General features: G+C 32.6%; 1 protein-coding gene across 5 annotated transcripts in view; it reads left to right on the top strand.

Moving 5' to 3' along the window:
* Positions 1-24,517, top strand: part of MLIP (muscular LMNA interacting protein) — a 382,597-nt gene that overhangs the window by 264,758 nt on the left and 93,322 nt on the right. For 4 of the 5 annotated variants that reach the window (XM_031964713.1, XM_031964714.1, XM_031964712.1 and 1 more), the window contains exon 11: positions 11,778-11,909. In XM_031964713.1, the coding sequence (XP_031820573.1) occupies positions 11,778-11,909 (132 nt within the window). Of the gene's footprint in view, positions 1-11,777; positions 11,910-16,486; positions 16,874-24,517 lie in introns of those variants that run through there. The other variant, XM_031964715.1, reaches the window with a different exon arrangement.

The raw sequence follows: 24,517 nt of genomic DNA, 5'->3' as shown, positions 1-24,517 counted from the left end.
TTTCCATATCTACTTCCTTTTTATTTATATCAGTAAAATCAAATTAAATGTATTCTTTTTGTATATCCACAACAGAAATAAATTCTCAAAACTTTTACCATCCCTGGTCCCTTGGTTTGGAGATCAAATTTTTTTTTGTTCTGGTTTTCTTGAAACAAAGGAATTCATTTGTTTCATTAAATGTTATCTTCTTCCCTGGAAGAAAATTTCAACAATAGGTAGTTTATTCTTGGCTGCATTCCCTTCTTTTTGCCTTTGGAATATCAATTCTAGGCCCTTCGATCCTTTAATGGGCACCGATCTTGGGTGTCTTTTTGTGGCCCTCATTTAAATTGTTTTTTTTTTTTTTTTTTGCTTTGTAAAATTTTTTCCTTAATCTGATAGTTCTGAAATTTGACAATATTCCTTGGGGTTTTTATTTTGGGTCTCTTTCAGAAGGTGTTAAATAATTCTTTCAATGCCTTTTACCTTCATTCTATTACATCTGGGCGTTCTCTTTTGATTTCTTTAAAATATATCTAAACCTTTTTCATCATAGTTTTTCGAAAGTGCAATAATCCTCAGATTATCTCTGATCTTTTTCCAAGTCTGTCATTTGAAGTAGATAATTCTGTTTTTTCAGTTTGCATTTTTTTGGTTTTGCTTATTTGTTCTTTGTCTCGAATCATTAGTTTCTATTTTTCAGTTCTAATTTTTAAAAATTATTTTTTCATTCTTTTTAAATTTCTTTTTTATATGTCCAATTGAATTTTTTAAATGTTTTTTTGATCTATAATTTTTCCTTTCACTTTTTTTTGGTTTATTTTCTTTTCAATTCACAGATCCTACTTTCTTAAAGTTCTTTTTTTTTTCAATTCACAAATCCTATTTTAGTAATTCTTTATTTTTCAATTCAAAAATTCTTACTTTCCTAATTTTTTACTTTCAATTCTATTTCAGGAAGTTGTTGTCTCTTTTAACTTTCTTTCCTTTCCCATTTATCTTCTAACTCTCTTTTGAGACTTTTAATTTTCTCTTCTAAGGAGGATCATGTGAAAAGGGTCTGGTGCATGTTTGCTATTGTCTCTTCAGGTTTTGACCTGCTCTTTTTCTGCAATGAACTGTGTTTTCTTTTCATCTTTTTTTATTCATGTTTTAAACCTTTGGGTATCCTCCTAGGCAAGGGTTACCACTTCCTCTGCGTTGGAGATGTAAACCAGTTTCAGGCTCAAGGTATGGGGTGCTCTGGTGAGGTTTCCCCCCCAACAGGAGGTGGTTCAGCACTGGCTCTATCAAAGTGCTGTTGGGTTAGTGTTAGGCTAGAGACTAAGGGGTGAAAGTGTCACTGCCCCAACCGGAGCCTCTTGTGGGGCTGTGGGTATTGAATGACTCAAACCCCCTTTCACGAAATTCTGCCGGGCAGTCTCCCCCAATGTCTCTCCCCAATGTCTCCCGTCTCGCCCGAAACTCTATTTAAAGCCAAGCCCCCACAGCACAGATTAGGCTAACCTGGCCTTGCCCTCCTGCCGTCAGGTTCACAACTCCCCAAGGAAAAGCCCCAATGCCGGTTGGGGCGTGAGCTTGCTGAGATCTTGCCTCACTTTCGGTTTGGGCCTCCTTGGACTAATTTCTCCTAGTCTCTGATCTCCCTCCTATCCTGGAACAAACCTTTTTTGGGGAGACTAAAATTTTCTTTGGCTGGTGAGTTGTTATACTTTTATCTTTTTAATTGTAAATTATTTTGGGCTATAATATTGATAAGAGGGTAAAGAGAAGAGCTTAGAAAGTCACATGTGCCTTCTCCGCCATCTTGGCTCTGCCCCTTTTACTTTCAATATTATTAATTTCTCCTTTTAACTTTAGAATTTCAAGTTTATTATTTGATTGGGGGTTTTTAATTTGGTCTTTTTCTAGTTTTTTAAGTTGCAAGCCCAATTCATTGATCATCTCATTCCCTATTTTATTCAAGTAAGCCTCTATAGATATAAAATTTCCCCATATTACCACTTAGGCTGCATCCCATAAATTTTGATATGATGTCTCATCATTGTCATTATCTTGGCTGAAATTATTAATTGTGTCTATAATTTGCTGTTTAAATCATTCTTTAAGATATTATTTAATTTCTAATTTTTTTGGTCTATTTTCTTTTTGTTGAATGTAGTTTTATTCATTTGGTCTGAAAAGAAAGCATTTACTATTTCTGTCTTCTTGCATTTTTTAGGTCTTTTGTCCTAATATATGTCCAATTTTTGTATAGGTTCCATGAACTCTGAGGAAAGTAACTCCTTTTTATCACAGTTTTTAAATACTATCCATCTAATTTTTTCTCTTAAATTTCTTTCTTATTTGTTTTGTGGTTTGTTTATCTTTCTGGGTGAGGTTGAGATCTTCCACTTATCTTTTGCTGTCTATTTCTTCTTGGACTTTCTTAACTTCCTTTGGAAATTAGATGTATACCACTTGGTGCATATATGTTTAGTATTTATATTGCTTAATTGTCTTTGCTATTCTTTGAGATATAGTTTCCTTCTATCTCAAAATAGATCAATTTTTGCTTTTTTGATCTGAGATAATTACCTTTTTTCACCTGGATAATAGATTCTGCTCCAGCCTTTTACCTTTACTCTGTATGTATCTCTGTGCTTTGAATGTGTTTCCTGTAAACAATATATTCCTCCACTTTATGAGACAGTTCATCCCATTCACATTTATGGTTAAAATAGTTAATTCTGTATTTCCTGCCATCTTATTATCCTCAGATTATGCTTTTCTTTTTCTTGCCTCCCCTTACCCCCTTTTCCAGTATTGAGTTTATGGGCACCACTTGTGTCACACAGCTTTGCCTCTTTAAGATCTCTCCCACCCCCTTTGAATTCCTTTCTTTTTCTTGTACCCTTCCCTTATTATTCTTTTCCTTTTCCCTTTTCCTCTCCCACTTTTTAATGAGGTGAGACAAGTTTCTCTGTAAACCAATTATGTCAGTTATTTTCTCTTTGAGCCAATTTGGATAAGAGTAAAATTCCCAAAGTGTTCCTAACCCTCTCTATGTTCCCTCAGATAGATTGGTTTCCTTTGCCTCTTTGTGGAATACTCTTTTTATCTCCCCTTTCCTCTTTTTCTGATACCCTCCCCTTTCCATTTCTACTTTCCTTTTTAATGTTTTATCAGTAAAATCAAATTATGCATGTACTCTTTATGTATATCCACAACAGAAATACAGTTCTCAAGAGTTCTCTTTACTTTTCCTGCTTCTCTTGAGTCCTATGGTTGGAGATTAAATTATTTGTTTAGTTCTGGTTTTTTCCTTATAAACAAATGGATTTCATCCGTTTCATTAAATGTCTATTTTTTTCCATGGAAGAAAATGCTCAGCTTAGCTGGGTAGTTTATTCTTGGCTGCATTGCAAGTTCTTGTGCCTTTCAAAATATCGGATTCCAGGCCCTTTGATCTTTTAATGTGGAAGCAGCTAGATCTTGAATGATCCTTATTGTGGCACCTCAATATTTGAATTTTTTTTTTCTGGCTGCTTGTAATATTTTTTCCTTAGTCTGATACCTCTGAAGTTTGGCCACAACATTTTTATTTTAGGGTCTTTTTCAGAAGGTGTTTGATGAATTCTTTCAATTCCTGTTGTACCTTCTGATTCTATTACATCTGGGCAGTTCTCTTTGGTGATTTCCTGTAAAATAGTATCTAAGCTCTTTTTTTTCATCATAACTTTCAGGAAGTCCAAAAATCCTCAGATTATCTCTCCTAGATCTATTTTCCAGGTCTGTTCTTTTTCCAAGTAGATATTTACTATTTTTTCTAATTTTTCATTTTTTTTGGTTTTGCTTGACTTATTCTTGATGTCTCAATGAATCATTCATTTCTATTTGTTCAGTTCTGATTTTTAATGAGTTATTTTCTTCATTAGCTTTTTTTTTTTACTTCTTTTTGTATATGTCCAGTTGAGTTTTTAAATGATTTGTTTTGCTCTATGGAATTTTTTCCATTTCATTAATTTTTTTTTACTGAGTTATTTTCTTTTTTCAATTCACAAATCCTACTTTCTTGGGAGTTCTTTATCTTTTCCAATTCACTAATCCTACTTTCCTGGGAGTTCTTTACCTTTTCCAGTTCACAAATTCTGTTTCCCTGCACTTCCTGGAGTTCTTTATCTTTTCCAATTCACATTTCAGGAAGTTGTTACTCTCTTGCATAGCTTCTCTTTCCTTTCCCCATTTTTCTTCTAGCTCTCTTTTTTAATAGTTTTTTTAGTTTTTAAGAATTTTTATAGTTTCTTCCAGGAGAGCCTTGTATGATGGGGAACAGGTTACATCCCCCTTTGTTGTATTGTCTGGAGACTGTTATTAGTGTCTTCTGGGTTGAAAACCTGCTCTATTTCTGTATAGAATCTATCAATCATCCTTTTGATTTTTTTTCTCATTTTTTTTAAAAGCCTGTAGGATCTGTATTCAGGGAAAGAGGTTACCAGCTTCTTCTGCAGAGCATGGATGGATATACGGACAGTAGCTATCCTGCCAACGGGCTGCAAAGAGCAGCTGGGCTCTGGGAGTACTCTGGGAAAAGTTCCTACCTGGAAGTGACTCAGGCCTGGGTCCCATGGGTGGAGCTGCAGAAGTTCCTTGTGAGAAGCCCCTCTGTGAGGATTAGCAACTGCCTAGGGGGCTGAGCAGTGAAAGTGTCACTCCCCCCCCCCCCCCCCGCAAAAAAAGCCCACTTTGGGTATTAGCAGTTGCCCTATCTCTCATAGACACCAGAAGTGTCTGTGCCTGGGAGCACAGTTGTGCTGCAGAAATTCTATTGCCCCAGACCAAGCCCCACACTGTGCAGATTAGAGGCTGCCCCAAGCTGTGCCCCCTCTGCCTTGTTGGTTTTTGACTGCCCCCACAAAAGCCCCTGCTTCAGAATGCTGCTGCATAGCTGCGTTGTGGCTGGTGCTAGTTCATTCTCCGTTTTGGGTGGACATAGCCAGATTCTGTTAGGTCCTGGTGTTTTTTAAAGTACCCTCTATCTTTGGTTTTAATTTCTCTGCTGGTCTACTGCTTTGCAACCAAAACAGAACATCCCAGTCTATGGTAGAGTCTTCTCTATAAATTTTCTAACCACAGAGATGACCCCCATCCCCAGTCTGCTCCACATGTTAGCCTCTTGTTCTATCCCAGCTTGCACTGGTCTACTCCCACCGCTCAGGACAAACCTTTTCTGGTGATCTTTGGCTGGTAAGTTATACTTCCAATCTTTGTGAATTTTACCAGTCAAGTGCTATTTTTGAGGCTGATTTTAATAATTAGTAATGAGGGTATGAGAGAAGCTTAGAAAGTCAGGTGTGCCTTCTCTGCCATCTTGGCTCTGCCCCAGTTTGAATTGTTAATAGAGAAAAAAGACACTAACTCCCCCAAATTATATGGAGACCCAAATGTAAGGGGGAAGGAGATATAATAAGCCTGGCCCTGAGAGTGGGGCTAAAACATACATGTGACAATGAAATGTCATTTCCTTCATTATTACATTCTTTAGTGCTTTAAATTGGATAAAATTTTCCCACCTCCAAAATCCATAACAATTTGTGTCTCAACACATTTTTTGTTGCTTTTTGAATTATTTGTGTACTTGCTTTCTCTTCCTGATAGAATATAAAATCCTTGAGGACAGAGTCTATTTGTTAATCATCTTTGTATCTCAAACAGTGCCTCATAACTATGTATTTCTGGTGGGAGTATATTTTGATTAAATATAATATTCATACAGTCTCCAATCTGGGTCACTTTCATTTTTTGAATCATCTCTCGGATTCTGAGAAGAGTGGATGTGCTTAGGAGAGGAAATGCTGTTCTTCAACTAGGGTGATAATGACAAACAGCTTAAAATGGCATCTGCAGTCCTAGGAAGTAGACAGTCCCAGGAAGAAAAAAAAATCTGCTGGACTCATTGTTATCTACAGCTATGTTTTTACTGCTTCTGAGTGGTTGTTAATATGGTCCTGAAATATTCCATGTGACCACCTACCTGGTACACTTTAGATCTTATCCTTTCATTTTTAAACAATTGATTTATTTTATTGGGATATTCTCACAATTCCTATTATGTGCTCTTTCTGCTGCCCTTGTTCCTTCACTAAACTATATAATGAGCCAAAAGGAAGATTGTGGAATTTCTTTACATTATTATGTATCATTAAGCATTTAATTTAAATCAGCAAAAAAATCTGGACACTACCTACCCTATGTAAGACCCAAATTAATAAAAGGCATGTGTTTATTTTATTTGGTTTCTCTGAAGTCATGCTTTACAACGGGAATATTAGCTGACCTCTTGGAACAACTGCTAGTCCAATATCTTATAATCCCCCCTCCTTTTTTAAATTTTTTTTTTTTTTTGCGTGGTTGCAGTTTCCATGTTAGACTGTTTTTCATTGCCAGAATCAGAAAGCCAGAGTCCTACTGAATCCAGAGTAAAGTAAGCAAGAGCAGAATTTTGATTAGAAATTAAAGGTGAAAACTCTGCTGGCTTTCCCTTTTATGAGAAGGTTGAAGTACAAAGTTAAGTGGGAAGCAGCTAGAATGACAAGTCAAGGAAGCACCTAAAAATGGAACTAAGACACAGGGAGAAAGGCTTTTAGGTGTTTAGTATTGAGACTGTGATGCTGCTTTATGTTATGGACTTTTGGTGGAAGTCCTATATCTATCTCTCCTGTCTCTATAAGGAGTAAACTATATGATACATTAATACATGTCAATAAGAAAAAAATAAAGAGATATTCTCTATTTGTTTTTCAAAATGAAGTGAATTCAGTGAATGAGTAAATGTCAGGGAAAAGAAAAGGTTTGAATGACTGCATGGCTCTTACACAGGAAGTTGGGAAGAAGAAGTCGTCAACCTGATACTCTCCATTTCCCCTAATTCCTTATATTTCCATGTTTCTTTAGTTGTCAAATCTGATTAATTACATAATATTTCTCACATTCATTTCCTTTTCTTCATTTATATAAGCACCACAGCTATGAAAGATACATAATATAATTTAAAAATGTTTTAGTGATAAGACTTCTAACATTCAAATCAAATATTCATTTTGAATTTATTGGTAATTATAAACCATGGGATCAGTCTAATTTAAGCCAACCCACTTTATACTTTTCTTAGCAGTTCTTGTGAAATAAGTAGTTATTTCCTAAAAAAAATTATTTTTTCAAATTTTTTTACACTGGGTTACTGAATTCAATTATTTTCAGTTCTACCTTATATAATCTGTTTTACTGTTCTTTTTTTAAAACCAGTACCCAAATAATTTTGATTACTAATGATTATTAATAACATGAAAATATTATTCTCTCTTCATTCCTTCGTTTTCTTCATAATTACCACTAAGATTTTTCTAGTGTTTGCTTCTTCAAATTTTGTCCAACTCTATAAAGCACATTCCTTCATTATATTGATAGGTATAGATTTAAAAATTTAGGCAGGATCTTCATGTATATGATATTGGAAAATGGCTTAAGTGATCAACAAGATGGCAGACTAGATATGTTCTCTAGTCATCACAAATTCACAAACTTCTGCCAAATGGGAATTATGTAGAAGAATCAAAGCAATTGAAGCTCTTTTGGCAGGTCAAAATACCAAGATACCTAAAAAGGTAAGAATCTGATTCATTACTAGCAGAAAATGATAATATCTAATTCTTAATGTACTCATTCAGCATCTCCTCCCCTATTAGTCCTATTCTTTGGAAGGAAAGTATAACTGGATCCAATGATTTATGATATCAGTTATCAAAGTGGATGGAAGGGCAAAGGGAGGAAGCCAACTGTTTATTCACTACCTACTATATGCCAGGCACTATGCTAAATTCTTTAAAATATTACTTTGTTAGATCCTCAAAATCCTGAGAGATAAGTGGTATTATTATCACCATCTTTCAGTAGAGGAAACTTAAAGATGCAGGTTAAGTACCTTGGCCAAAGTCATACATCTGGTAAAAGTCTAATTTGAATTCAGGATTTCCTAATTCCAGATCCAGTTTTCTATCCACTGCCCCGTCTAGCTGTAAGGGATCCTATCATAGTTTCTTTGCTTTCTAAAATCTCTGCCAGTGCACCTTGCTTGTCTCTGTGACAACCAGTAGCTGGTCTCCATTCTACTCTATGCCTCTATTCCTTCTATGCAAAGGGTGTAGCATAGGAAACAGAGATATACTCGGGATGGCAGTACTTTGCAGCAGCATTAATTCAGGTAACTAAAGAATATATACATACATGCATACCCATACACAGCTGCATTAAAAATAAAAAAGAACTAGCATTGAGCTTAAGTCTATTCTGCTTTAACCCCAGAAATTACTTGGGGTCAGGGATGGAAGAGAGGCAAAAAGTGAATTTCTTATGGTAGAAGGAGGGTAAAGCAACTTTGATGTCCAGAACTTGGGGAATCCAATATTAACCAAAAGGAATGAGAAAATGAGAAACAGTGGAATATATCAATATAAATATCTTTATCTATCTGTCTGTCTAGCTACCTGTCTATAGTGAAATTACCAAAATTCTAAGGAAGAAAAAAATCCAATTAAAATTTTAAAACCAAGCAAAGAAATTAATAGGGAAGATATTGAAATAGAAAAGTATATTGTGAACAAGACATCTTGTATGTCTAAATCACCAAACATGTAAAAATCTCTAAATTACTGTTTTTTAAGATAAAAAGACATTGAACCAATATTTGATGAAGTTAGTTAGGTAATACTTTTATTTGTCTCTTGATATCTTCCCTGGATTCCTTCAGGACTCAGCTAAAATCCTACTTTATACAGAAAATCTTTCCCTATATTCCTTAATTCTAGGGCCTTCTCTTAGATTATTTTTTCTAATTTATTCTGTATGTAGCTTGCTTGAACATATATATTAGACTGTATTTCTTCAAAAAAGGGCCTTTCCTTGTATTCCCAGAGCTTAACAAAGTGCCTGGCAATAATGGACATTTAATAAATGTTTATTGACTAACTAGAAATGATGAATTTTGATGAGAGAGATAAGCCTGGGAATACTCAGATAAATTGATGCAGAGCAAAATATGCAACAACAAACTAAATGAGAAAAATAATGTCTATGGAATAAAAAAAGAAACAATTATAAAATAATCAAAAGCAAATGCTGTAGAATCACAAGTGACAATCACAGCTTTACAGAAAATGATGAGAAGATACTGCCTTCCTCCCAATCCCATTTCTTTATATTCTTTTGGGAAATCTACTAGTATGGAAAATCACATTTTTTTTTTTTAACTTTTTCAGTCTATTGAAAATTTTTACTGATTTGTTTTCATTTTTTTTCTTTAAAAATATTTTTATATAGGATATATCTTTGAGAGATAGGGAAAATTTCTAAAAAGAAATGTAGATAACACAAAAAACAAAAAAAATCACTAAAATTTATTTTTAAATATATTTTCATGTCCCAAACATTTATAGTAACTCCCCCTCCAATTATTTATCATTCTTTATTTTTAAAGTGTTTTATATTTGTATTTATGTTAGTATTTTTTGTGAGTAGATAGATTAAAACCCACCTAAATATTGTTGTTATTTTGAATGGCATTTCTCATATTTATTACTTCCAGGTTTTTATTTACTACATAGAAATTTTATGGCATTTGTGAATTTGCTTTTTATTCTGATATTTTACTGAGGGAATTACTCAGTTGTCTCTATCATTTTCTTTGCTAATCTCTAGGGTTTGCTAAATATATCATCATACCATCTATAAATAGTTAAATTTATCTTTGGTTTTATGATTATTATTCTTTTAATTTTGTTCTCTAATGTTACTGGCATTACACTTTCTAGCCATATGTTCTTGTGCAATTCAATTTTTTGAGTACCAGAATCCTCATCTATAAAAAAAGAGTAATCATAGGATTATGCATTTTGCATTTTGTGAAACTTAAAGTGCCATATTAACATGTTATATTTTGAGACAAAAGGAGAAATGAAGAATTGGGTAGGTTTTGTGTCCTTGAAATTCTAAAGGTACTTTTGAAACTTTAATTGAATGAAGAGCCAATCATCTACAAAGGGTCAGAATTATACTAAGTGAAGTAAGCCACCACTTTTTCTCAGAACTTAAGACAACTTCTGACAATGTGTTTCAAAAATACCTCTTTATTCGTTCATTCTTTAATTCTTCTATTCATTTCAAGGACATTTAATAGATATCTACAATTAACCTCAATCCTTCATTTTCCCTTCATTTGGTAACTAATATCTGAAACTTCATGTTCAGGTAAAAACATAAAGAAGGCCATCGGAAGAGTAACACTAGATACTATGACTCAATGAAGATCCTTTTCTGGTTGTTATGTTTATAATTTATTGCATCTTTATATGAAGCACAGCAGAATGGATACAGTATACCAGTTGCTGTAAGGAAGACCTAGGTTCAAATATTCACTCCATCTTTGGTACTTACCATTTGGGGGTCTTTGTGTCACAAATTTCTAAAACTATAAGTTAAAAACAATTTGAAGTTTCTCTTAGTAAATGGAGTCCCCACAATTATATAAAGTCCTTCAGGCAGTTCTATCTTGTTTAGAGTTCTTCACTGGTTACTTCACTGTAGTCTTTAGGGAGGTTTTTAAGAGAGCAGATTCCTGTTTCTTTTCCTTTTAAAAAATTAATTACTATTCTTAAAGATCCCCTTCAATGTAGGAATAATAAAAATCACAAAAACAATAAAAATATCAACAATTAAGTAGATTTATGTAGCAGATTTAAGTTTGCAAAGTGGTTATTTATGCTATCTTATTTGATTCTCATCATAAAGTAGATGCCATTAGCCCTATTTGACAGATCAACAAACTGAACCAGGCAGAGTCTAAGTGACTTGTCCAGTATCATACAACTTAAATGTATGAAGGGAGATTTGAACTCTGGTCTTCCTCACTTCAATTCCAAATTGTTATCTACTATTATCTACTATTATCAACTAAAGTTCCTTGTCTGCAGAATTGTTTTAGGGTTTCTGCACTTGGCATAAATATAAAGGATTTTTCTTACCTCTTCCTTCCAGTCTATGACACAGAAAGGGAAATATCATGAAGCTGTTTTTATTCAAGACTTAATATCTACCAGGTCCTTTGAAGAACTAAGAGATAGATGTAGTCTCTGAGGGTTTGTTTTATGTAAAAATAGCATTTCCAGAATAGGGCTTATTTATTATACTCTGACTGTAGCAATTAGCAAGAATGTCATCAACTTTTGCTGAACTTGTATCTATTTGGAAAAGTTTTACAAGTTTGTTGATAATTGCTTTCATTTTTTCCCCTTTTTTCTTAAACTTCATCTGGGTTTCTATGTGTATGAAGTGCCATTTCTTGATGTTTTCTTGAAAAGAATTGTTTTGGGCATGATGAATATAGTGACTGGCATAGATAATGAAAACTATTTGCCTGGGGAAAGAAATGCCATGATACTAGAATTTAGTGAATAAATTAAAAACTCCTGAACTTGAAACTGCTAATTTATTATGTACAACTTGGAATTTTTTATATATTACATGTAATAAAGTTACCATATTTTATTCCATAAATTCAAAATGAAACAAATGAAAATAAAAATAAAAACCTTCTGAATTTTTAGTATAAATTAATTTTTTCTTCTGCTCTGTTAACCTACATGAGAAAATGAGAGAAAAGTTAAATACAATTGAACTGAAATAAATATTTGAATGCTTTACCAATAAAGAATATTAATTCACTTTTAATAGTTTTATTTTTATGTTTTGGTTTGTGCATAAAGACAAAACCTGGAGTAATTCGACCAGTTTCAATAAAATCCAAAATATTATTGAGGAAAGAAGAGGAGGATACATATGAGCCAAACCCTTTCAGTAAATACTTGGAAGAAAACAGTGGCCTCTTTGCTGGGCAGGTGAGTATATCTGATTGAATATATTTGTGATTACTAATTCTATGATCCATTTTGGTCTGTTGTATTCACTGCAGAGCAACATTGGGAGAAAAAAGCTGCCTTTTTTAGTAAACAAGCATAGAATGTATAATCTTTGAAGGAGATTCAGAGATATTATTCTAAGGACTGTAATTCAGTATTAGCTGATTACTTTGGAGGCCAAGGGATCGTGGAAAAAGAATGAGGATAATTAGTGCTTATATAACATGATATTTTCTTTCTCTCAAACTATCACCACCCATTATTGAGTTTTAGGATGACCTAATAGATAGAGAACTGGTCCTGAAATCAAGAAGACCTGGGTTCAGATCTTATTTCTGACAAGTATTGACTCTGCACATCAGGCAAGGCACTTGGCCTTTGAGTGTTCTAGCCACTCCCTGAACCTATACTTAGTAAAGAAGTTACTGACCTATTTTGATAGAGGGAGTTTCTTTACTGATGAGTTCCTGATACCAATGAAATCACCTTAGTGATTTCCCTATCTCTAATATGCTTCATTATTTATAAGAGGAGAGAGCCATATAGCTTTTGATGAGAACTTTTTGAAGAGCACTTTGAATTAATGACTTGGTTTCAAGTCACCTTCATGTTTTAGTATTCATTTCATTTGTCTATAAAATTGAGTTATATTTTCTTTATCCCAATCCTACATTTTAGAGACTTAAAACATGGTCTCTTAACATTGTACACAGCAACAACAAGATTATGTGATGATCAACTGTGATGGACTTGGCTCTTTTCAACAATGAGGTGATTCAAGCTTCAATAGACTTGTGATAAAGAAAGCCACCTATATCCAGAAAGAGATCTGTTTATGAATCTTAACATAGTATTTTCACTTAAAAAAAGATGGTCTCTTAGCTACCTATTAAAATGTCCAATTCTGAATCAATACCATATGTATCAATAAGTTTAGGATATGTGATTTCCTTAACATAGGGAGCTCCAAGTATGAGAACTGTTTTCATCAACTAGTCTTTCTACTATTTAGAAAATTATTCATGGAAAATCTCTTGAGACACATTGAGAACTATAATAAAAGTTGCCAGCAGGTTTTGAACCCAACCCTTTTTGTGTTTAAGTCCAGTGCTCTAACTTCTATTTTATATTTTCTACACAATGACGCAATTATAAAAAAAATACCTTAAGTCAAATTTGACATGATTTCTTTTTAGCTGAAAAGAGACTCTATTTGGATTTTAAAATGGTACTTGGAAAAAAAAGAAACATAGAGAGTCATGAATTAGTACAGTAAGATTGATATTAACATTGAATTATATATATATATATGAATATGACCATAGCCTTTTAAACCTTAGATGTGGTTTACGTGAGAATCTTAATGAGAATTCATGTCCTGATTTGTGTAGGATGAGAGATGCTAAGGTGCTAAACCAAAGTGAGACAGGAGATTACCAACATTGGTCCTAAATCCCAATGTGACTTTGAGCAAGTCAATTTTATTGTCTTTCTGTGACATTAGTCTTTGTTTGCATATTTTGCAAAATTTAAATTAAAATATTTTATATTTACACATATTTTTATGAAGACTAATGTGGCAGTTTGCTGTTTGTAACTTAGAATGCTATTGATGAAATCATTAAGAAATGTGATTAGAGGTGGTTTCTCCCTTTGTTTATAGCAAAATATTTCCCTTAATTTAAATATAGTAGAGAAAATATATTGATATACTGCCTTGCCACACAATTCCACACACTATTGGAATTGTCATTCAAGTCAGTGAACATATTTTCATCATTGTCAAAACTATTTATTTTCTACTGTGAGCATGAAACATAATATCCTAAGATTCATCTAAAGTTTAAAGCATTTGAATGTTTTTGCAAAATGAATAAAACCTATTCAGAAAGCCTTTGGATAGAAAAATAAAATGCTAAAATGTAAAGATTAGCTATTACCAAAAATCATCTACGAATACATTCTTTGAAAAGACCTAATACTGTAAAAAGTAACAACTCATGATGATTTAGTTCTCTTTTAGTAATGCATATGGTCAGATTTAGTAATTTTTCTAAAACAAGAAACCTTTCAGAATTTCAAATTAATTTCTAAGTAATATATAATGATTTATGATCAATTCCAAATGAATTTCATTACCAAGCATAAATACTCCTCTTCATTAAAAGGAGAGAGTCACATTGTTACCAAGTTTTCTTGCTTCTCTTTTCCAGAGAATGGTTATTAGGAATTCCCAATAAGATACTAAACACACGTATAACATCCTTGATTTAGAGTTGCAAGAGACTTTAGAAATCATTTAGTTCTTATTCTTCTCATTTTACAGTTGAGTAAACTTAAATTTTAATGACTTGTTCAAGATAATATAGCTCGCAAGTGTCTGAGATAAGATTCAATCCCAGGTTTTCCTGACTCCAAAATTAGTGCTCTATCCACTATAACACATTTGTATCTCTCATTTGCATATTGCCCAAGAGTTATATAGAACAAATTCTTAGATAATTATGAAGGTTTTGGTTTTTTAACTAGATGTTTTGGTAACAAGTAGATACAACCTTAAACTTTTTCATGTTTGGATTATCACCCTACTTTTATATGTTTCTCCAGTTTTAACTTGGAACCAAAGAAAAAATGGTATTCTAGTTATGCCAGGATTAAACAATGACAGTACTATTTGTTGTGAGAATGTATATAGAAATTCAAATGTTTTGCTCTATTGTCTAAATACATGTAGAAATAATAACTAGGGACATCACACATAAGAGAAACAATAAGGATTACCAAATTGACTTCTCAATTAATTTAAAAACAATATCTTTCTGTATACTTGAATAGCCATTCTCTGTTTTATTTCTAGAATTTATAATTGAAATGATGGAATTCTTCAAATGGTGTCATCAAAGATTGCTCATGAGTATAGGCTTACAAATGTAAAGTTAATTTATTTTCCTTTTTAAAACAGGAGGATGGATATTGAAGAGAGGAATACTTGCATTAAAATGAATACTTGATTCAGATTTTTATTATTGTAAGACCTCATATTTCATCCAAGTGACTATTGTATTCCTCAAACTGTTACCACAGAATAAATTGAATAGTTCCAAACCCAGTTGATCTCATCCACCCATGTAATGGAAAAATTTCCAGCAAGAATGTTAGACCAAATTGAGGTAGTTGATATTTACTAATCTTCCTGTTACCCGGGCCAGTTCCACTTGACAGGAGACAGTAGGGATAGAACTTTGAAGTCAATAAAGTTTTCCAAAGCAGTTCCACTGTCATAAAATATTATTTCAAAACTCTGTTTCAAAGTGTCTGACAGTAGACATGATGAAACCAGGCAGAATAGTATTTACTGTAGTGTGAAAAGGGCAGTCTTTTGAACTGAAGATGAACTTTGAGTACTAAAAGCAAAATGTCAAAGCAAATCCATAATTAGATAACTGTGACTTATTAACCACCAACAGAAAGAGCTATTGGTGAGGGGCTATACATGAAACAAATTTCTCCACAAACGTTTTCTGGCATTCAGGCTAGATTGCCCTGAAGATCACTTAAAACATGACAATCTCTTTTTGTCTGTGCATTTCCTTTTATCTTCATTAAAAGATCTCTATACTCTTCTTGGTAAATTTAGATATATTATGATAGTCTAAGGCAACTCTCAAGTACAAATTGTTGATTAATAATTAAACATGACAATAAAAAGCAGTAAAGTGACTGAAGTGATATGTTGCTTATGAATCAAATAGATAAAAAGCCATAAGAAATTAATTCAAAGATGAATTTAAAAATACTGACTGAATTGCTTTTTAAAAATTCTGATAAATAAGATAGAATGAATGCTTTTATGTTACTTTGTCTAATTTTCCCAACTAGATAGTTGGTAGATAAACTGTTGATTTTTAAAATTACTTTTTATATTTTATTATATTTTATAATATATGTTGAAACATATAAACAAGTTAGATTATTCTCTTAAAATTAGTAAATCTGAGCTTCAAAATTAGAGTGGTTCTCTTATTAGATGAATTATAGAAGAGATGAGAGATGATACTATATGCCAATGCATATATAATGTATATTTGTATATAGACTGGAATTTAAAATAAATCTTTTCATTTCTATTAGAAAGAACTTATATTATGAAGTCAGAGGAGATGGGTTCTAGTCCTGCTTTCTGATGCTTACAGTGGACAAGTCACTTTGTTTCCCTATCAATAAAATGAGGTAGTTTAACTAGATAGCCTTTTAGGTCTCTCCTAGGATTCTGTGATAGCAACACCATGTAATTTGCTTTACTTAGACTTCAAGTAAGAAGGAAATAAAATATCTTTTTACTTAACCTTGTTTTTTAAATCTCCCTCTTTCTCCCAATTTCTTTTTTGGGGGTGGGTTGTGGTTATGCTTAGGGATTTCAGAAAATTCCCATTTGGGCGAATTTCTAGTTTGACCTTCCTTTTGCTGCTCCACAAAGAACTTAAAAGGAGGGTTTCTCAAAATGATTTTCAACATCATACTGTTTTCTTTTCCTCTTCTCTTTTGATTTTTCTTAGAGATCTGCACTACCTCCCCTCCCTGCCAAGCTCTCCCCGTTTGATACTCAACACTGATGGCAATGTGGGTGAAACTCAGCTTTCGACCTAATGATGCATCAAGCTGTATTGCACCTGTGACCTTCTTGTTCCTTTCCCTGGGTCATACCTATGATAGTCTGTGGGTCACTGGGCTCCTTTTTGGTGAAATTATCAAGACTTTCCCTTCCCTCTTTGATGCTCTACATTGAAATGTCATTTTTTTTCACATTTGATTTTTCAATTGAAATGCTTTGTTCAGTTTTGTCATAACATTGTGTGTTTTTGCTTTTAAAATTGCTAACTTTTGTTAAAAGTATGAATTTTTTGGGAGAAGGTTAAAAGATTTAAAAAAAAATCTGGACATTATTGAAGGTGGTTTTTGGTTTAATTTTATAGGAAAAGAAATTGAGCTCTCATCTGTCTCCATTTCATTGGCAAAGATAAGCTTGATGAGCTGACTTCTCAAAATTTTATATGTAGTGTTTGCTTTACAATATAGGAAGTTTTATAAAAAAAATTTAGGTACTGTTAGATATTTAACAGTGATTTTGGATTATAGATTTAGATTTGAAAGTCACATTAGAGATTATCTAATCTATTACCCTCATTTTACAAATGAAGAAACTGAAGCTCAAAGAGGGCAGTTACATGGGTAATGAGTGGAAGAGGTCAAATTTGAATCTGAGTCCTGTGACTCCAAGCCCCCTATTCTTTATATTATATGACTTCTTTGTTAAGAAAGTAAACTAGTTTCCTATCTTTCACTTTTTTGTTTCAAGACAAATTAATTTATGGGTTTTTTTTTGGGGGGGGGAGGTGGAGAGGCAATTGGAATTAAGTGATTTGCTCAGGTTTACAAAGCTAGTAGATGTTTGAGGCCAAATTTGAATTCAGATACTCCTGAATCCAGGCCAGTGCTCTATTTACTGCACCACTTAGTGACCTTGACAAGTTTATTTTTAAACTTAATTTTTATAGTTTATAATTTAAAAAAAATTAGATTAACTTTCCTCTTTACCATGTAAAATAGACTAGTTGGCATGTTGTGGTGTTACTTCTAGAGTGCATTGTTCTAGAATTGTAAAGGAAATTCTCCCTTTCTCTCTTCAATAGTTATTGATGTAGGCAAAAATTTTGATGTCACTTCTCTGAATTAAAAAAAATAATGCTCAGAGATTTTGGGTCATGATGACCACTATTTGAGTATTGATAAATAAAAACTTTCTTAAATTTGCAAAATCCATTCATGTAAGGAGATTCTAATAGGATATTTGTGAAGCCATACTATTGTTTAGAAGTGTCCTTCCAGTTCTGGACATCATATACTTTTCTTTCTTTTTTTTTTTCTGCTAAGGGAGTTTTTCTGTTACCATATTTTTCAAGATCATAGGGAACCTGTATACACTAATTCCAAAGAAATTATTCAATAAATCTTTATAGTTTTTGTTACTTTATTAGCAAGGTTAAGGGTTATAAGAAATTATTTGAGTTGAGTGATTTCAAATGTTTAAAATCTGTGTTCATTCAGAAATAGTATAGTTTAAAATATAATTTACAAGTAAGGGAACATTATATTTACTTGGGTCCTAATTCATTATTGTTCCTAATCAAAACATTATCTTTGGAATAAACGAAGGTTAGATTATGTTTAATGAGTAAATAAGAAACCAGGGAATCATCTAGGAGGTTTAAGGATTTTGACAATGTAAAAGGTATAATATAGAGTGAAGTATAATGAGAAAAGGATTTAGCAACAAATGGTATAAATTGATTTTTGGATAATCACCAATATGATGCCTATAAATAATGAATATTTTCTCAAGTAGAAAGTCAAGAGGCACTAGATATAAGCACAGAATATGCCACAAAAAACAAACTATCAACCAACAGAAAGCAACTAGCTTCCAATGTGTGTGTGGTGGGGGTCATTTCCAAATTAACTGCCTGTGTAAAATTAGATCATTAAAAATTAAATGAAAAAACTCATAGAAAATAGTGTGCAATGAAATTAATCTTTTCTGACCCACTGTAACAAATTATTGATTTTAAAATAGGATTATATGAAAAGAGTAGCAATTGATGTAGATCATTTCCATTTTCTTAGGAAGTTTAATCAATTGCAACAATACAGAAAATGTCTTTTGGTCAGCAAAAGTTAGATTATTTTACCAAAATGAAAGTTGTGACAAGCAAAAACAATAATAGTTTAGAATGTGAACTTCTTTATAAAATCTTACAAAGGAGAATGGCAGAATGCTATGAAAAATATCCCACTAGATAGTGAAAAACAAGGGAAAGAAAATTAATTTTAAACAAAAATTAATCAGAAACCTAGTGAAATCAACTTATCCAGACAACATTTTTGGAAAGAAATCATGAAAAAAGATGACATATAAATGAAAAGAAAGTATGTAAAGGTCATAGTGGTAAACTTTTAAACTGCTCTAGTAGATATTGAGCTAAAAAGTACTGCACCTGAATACTTCCTTGGACTGTCACTAGTCATGTCACTCTGAAAAGTTCACTTTTTACCCTGTCTAATCCATAGTTTCATTATCCACAATAATAGCATTTTCCTCCCAAGGTTGTTGTGAGAATAAAGTGTATGTCAATGTTAGCTATTATTATTTTTTAATATTATTATCAATGATAAAAATAACCACAGATTTAAAAATCATAGTCCCTCACATGTTGCTTCAGGAGGCAGGAAAAAAATGCACTAAAGATGGAAAAAGGAAACTGGAAGAGATACTAGGTAGAGTGTACCTGTTTGAGATATCATGATTTTGTAGGATTGCTTTTCAAGAGATGGGGAAAAAATAAACAAGTATTCATTAGACATTTGCTGTTTGACAGGTATTGGTGAAGGCACTGGGAATACAAATTTTCAAGTGAAATAATTCTGCCTTTAAGGAGCTTACTTTCTGATAGAGACAATATAAGTTGGGATGTGGTACACTAATACATGTAGGGGGTTGGAGTTGGCCATGTAATGGAATTTTACTAATGATAGCAGAGTCATTAAACAATCAGCACTTCTTTTCCAGAAGCAAGTATACCACTGGTTTGATAAATATTTCCAGAACAAGAGATGGATCATATAGGCCTAGGGAGTAGGGACTGTTATTACATGTAGGACATGTGTTGTGTTGTGTTGTGCACACAACAAAAGGAAAGAGATGTATGGTATGGGTGGATAGGTAGGATACAGGATAAAATTGGGATTGATTAGATACAATGGGTTTAATTGAATTTGAAATTGCTGTTTCCACTTAAGATATTTGCCTCAAATAGTAATCTAATTATTAATAGATTTACTCCAATGGAGGGTAGAAGTAGGGTGTCATCTCTGAAAGTGTAATATTTAGGGTACTATTCCAGGAAGAGATGACAGTGGGAGTGGTTTGACATATAGCAAAATGTCTAGTGTGTATGATTTGATGAGATGAACAAAAATGGTTATTAAACATTTGGAAAATAATTACAGACACTGCTACTGAAAAAAAAGATGATTGAGAAATTGTTAATGAATGTGGATCCATGTTCAACTTTCCTATCGGTAGAATAGAAATATCATGAATATTCTGGATGAAGGTAGGAGAAGGAAAAAAGCAGACTTTGCAAATGACAATCTACAGAAGACTACACACACTCACATATATATTTAAAATCAACAGTATACTGTACCAATGACAATAAAAGGTCTTACTGTACCTATTTTTTGTTGACTATAAAGTAGAAAAACTTTTTGCTTGTTAGAGAAAAATGGCTTCTCCAATGATGTGATTCCCCTGCATGAACTATAATTATGAACAATTACTTAAAGTGTGCAGTAACAGAGATGACTTTGCTTGACAACATCTCTGCTTAGAAATGTCAAGTAGATCAAAAAACAGATCTTTGCTAGCCAAAGCTCTTTTCAACCATTATGAATGATGTTTAGTGAAGAGTCCAAATAGAAGGAGAATTTCTTAAAGGTGATGACATCCTCTAGATGCCCCTGTTTGTGCTTAGCTGTTTGAAGAAGCTGTTTGCATCAAACCCTGATATATCACTTAAAAGTATGACTAAAGAAAATACATTATTCATAGCACAGAGTTGAATGATTAATCCACAGAAATGATTGTGCATTACATATTATGTCTTAGATAAACTGTAAAAGGATAGTGAACTTACCTAAAAATGATCAAAAAGTGATGATAAGCTAAGTTGCCTTTGGAAAAACTTGCTAAGATTTTAATGACCTCAAATTTCCTTTTTTGGGGGGATTGCATACCAAATCATACCACATATACACTCCTATTTTTAAAGTCATCCTTTATGGGCTATATACATGTTTTTTTGGCATTGGATCTTTTGGTAATGTAATTGTTCCTCACACTTTCTTAGGTTCTTGCTTTTCTTTTTGTTTCCCCAGATCACTAGGTTTACTGAAAGTTTACCACATAAACTTGCTATCTCTTTAGCTATCTCTTCTTCCCAAGTGAAATCTCATGACATTAAATGAGAAAAGAAATAGAAAATGGTGACAAAGCACATGTGAATATTAAATTTAAGGGATAGATGTTACTGAGTTATTATTGGATTAGTTATTATTGGACTATTGTAAGACTTTGGATCGCTTGGAGAAAAAATAATTGAAGGATGCTCTATTTTTTTATTTTTTGTTTTTTTTTATTAGTAGCAGTTAAGCGACACAGTAGATAGAGTGGCAGGCCTGGAACCAGAACTAATTTTTCTGAGTTCAAATCTGTTTTCAAATACTATTAGCTATGTGACTCTGGGCAAGTCACTTTGTCCAGTTTAACTCAGCTTCCTCATTTGTAAAATGAATTGGAGAAGGAAATAGCAATCCACTTCAGTATGTTTGCCAAGAAAACTTCAAATACAGATATGAAGAGTTGGACACAACTGAACAAGAAATACTTTTTATTATGATAGTAATAAGGTTTGTGCCTTACAACAAGTTTCCTGTTATATGACGGTCATGATTAATACTTTTCATCTTATTCTTAATCATGCTTGGTACTTATTTTCACCTCTAAATTATCAGTTTTAGATTTTGTTTATTTTTCTCCTTCCTTCCCCCAAACATTCCATAGCTGAAATGAAAAAAAAAAGAATTGGTACAAATATGTGGTCTATTTTCCTAATTGTCTCCACCATTTTCTCTATAAGCAATGGTATATTTATCAAATGTAAGGATTTGATTTCAGTAGTTCCGACTTGGTTTCACAGCACATACTATCTTACTCTGGATTTCTTTTGAATTCTGTGAGCATATTTTGTTAAACCACTAGAACACATTAGTAATTCTCCTAAGGGTTTCTTTTCTTTGTGCATTTTCCACACATTTTGCTAGGCAGGCAATACTGAGACTGTCTGATAACAGTGTTATAAAAAGGGAAATTAAAGATACATCAAGTGTCTTTAAGCTGAAATAAAATGTTGACTTTTGCTATGAAGGAAATTATTAATTGTACATCTCTCTTGTGTTTTTGGCTTCATCTCTAACAAACATTGCTTTTTGTTCTTCTCTGCTGTTAAAAGTTCAGACAGCTCCATGAGTTTGATTCATTTCTTCTTTAACATAAAGTTCTGATGGTGATCCTTACAAGAGATTTTGTGAATACATTTTGCTCTTATGTCTCTCTGAGTTGTTGTGTTTCTGACTGCCTGGCTGTGAACTAGAAAAAAATCACTGCAGAATGATGGTGGGTTCATTTAAATTCCTTGTCTGAGACACATGTAAATTTAAAGAATACCACCTCAGGATATTAAAAACTTTAAGATGGTTATTTTAAAATAAAGATGAAACTTTTTAGTCATCACAGGCAATCCAAATCCTTGTTGCAGATATTTTAGTGATAAAGAATTTTGTTACTTGGTGCAATTTGTGATGGTGCAGTGCATGAACATTAAACATGTACATGGTCTACTCAGATTTGTAAAGTAATAAAAATATCTATTTCATTTTTGAAGGTGTTTACCAATTTTTCTAGATTTGATGCAATATGTATTGATGCTAAGGTAGAAAATATTCTGTGCTATCTTGTTCAAATGAATTCAAATTCCTGTTTACTTCTGTTGTCCAAAAAGATAAGTGCTCTTAAATTATTTAGTGAAATATAATACAGAGGACAAGATTTTACCTTTTTTCCCCCCACAGAAAAGGTGTTCTCATTTTAGGATTCCTGGTATAACAATAAAATGACTCCTTTTATATATTGCTTCATAGGTGAGGAAGTACACTAATCTAATAATCCATAAAATGAGCAGTGCCAGAATTGTTATCTGAATTTTCCAAATAAAGAAATCAAGTCTTATGGGCTAGAAGCTATTGGAGCTGGTATTTGAATACAAGTTTTATGACTTTAAATTACATACTCTTTCTATTATAACATATGATCTATAGGTATTTACCATGAATCTCCAGGGATTAAATGATTCTTTGATTCTGTCAAATCAATCCATCAACAAGTATCTATCAAATATCTATTTTGTGAAATTCAGCCAATAGACATTTATACACCAACAATGTGCCTGGTGATGAAGATGCAAAGTAAGAGAAAAACAATTACTGCTCACAAGTAGCTCAGTATATTGGGAGAGACAACATAAAAACTACTATGTACAAACACAATGTATACAATATAAGAGGGAGATAGAAGAAAGACATTAGAATTAAGGAAAATCAGATAATTTGCAAGATAATGGAGACATTAAGACAAAATTATTTCTCTCTCTCAAGAAGTTTATATTTTAAAGAAGGCAAAAATATGTACAAAAATAGGTCTATACTACACACATAACAAATAAATAGGAAGATATATTTTCATGAGGTGAATGCCCAAGCAGCTGAGGGCATTAGAAACAAACTTCATATACAAGATATTACTTGAATAGATTTTTTTTTAAAGAAACAATAATTTTTGTTTCCATGAGCTCCACAGGCCAAGGTGAGGATCTATAGATTCTTATCAGAGGGAATAAAACAAAAAAAAAAATGGTCATTTAAGTATCATTTGTGAGGAAGAGCAAGAAGGTAAGTTTGGATGGATTAGTGGGTATAAAAAAAGGAATCATAAATAATATATATATATATATATATATATATATATATAATACCTGTTGAAAAGGTAGTTTGGAGTCAGACTATGAAGGGCCTTAAATGTCAAAGTACTAATAATTGATCATATAAGCAATGATATTTATGTTTATTGAGTGGAAGTGACATGATCAAACTTTCACTTTAATAAAATTTATTTTAGAGATGTGTGGGATTTGAGGTAGGAACACCTATATAGGAACTATTATCATAATTCAGATCAGAACTGACGAATGCCTGAACTAGGATAGTAGCCATTTGAAAAGAGAGAATGGAATGAATATGTGAGAATGCTGAGATATATCAACTTATTGGATATGAGGCATGGAGGAGACCAAAGATTCAAAGATAATGCCCAAATTGTGAATCTGGGTGATTGGAAGGATCATAATACATTCAACAAAAAAGAAGATTTCAGAAGAGGAGTGGAATTTTTGGGAAAGAATGAATTTTGTTTTGGGCATGTTGAGTTTGAGATACTTGTGGGACATCTGCTTTGAAATAGAATCCAATAGAAGTTGAAAGTGTATGTAGAAGGAGCTGAGAAGACTAAGGTTGGATAAATATAATTGAGAGTCATATGTATTGGTTTCAATGAAACTGTTGGGAGCTGATGAACCACCAAGTGAGAGAGTTTAGAGAACAGAGAAGAGTATCTAGGACAGAGCACTGGGTTATACTCACAGTTAGCTACTGTGATATTGAACATGAACCAGAAAAGAAGACAGAAAAGGTATGGTCAGGTAGGTCAAAGTAGAGACAAGATAAAGCAGTGACAAAAGAAGTTTTCAACAGTATCCAACAAAAGATACCTAGGGGCTAAGAGAAAATGTTTTACAGTATACAGTGCTACAGAGAATTTGAAAAAGATGAAGAATGAAAAAAGACCATCAGTTTTGTCA

The sequence above is a fragment of the Sarcophilus harrisii genome, chromosome 4 (assembly GCF_902635505.1).
Source record: "Sarcophilus harrisii chromosome 4, mSarHar1.11, whole genome shotgun sequence".
NCBI lineage: Eukaryota > Metazoa > Chordata > Mammalia > Dasyuromorphia > Dasyuridae > Sarcophilus > Sarcophilus harrisii.
This window is presented reverse-complemented; position numbering and strand designations above follow the sequence as displayed.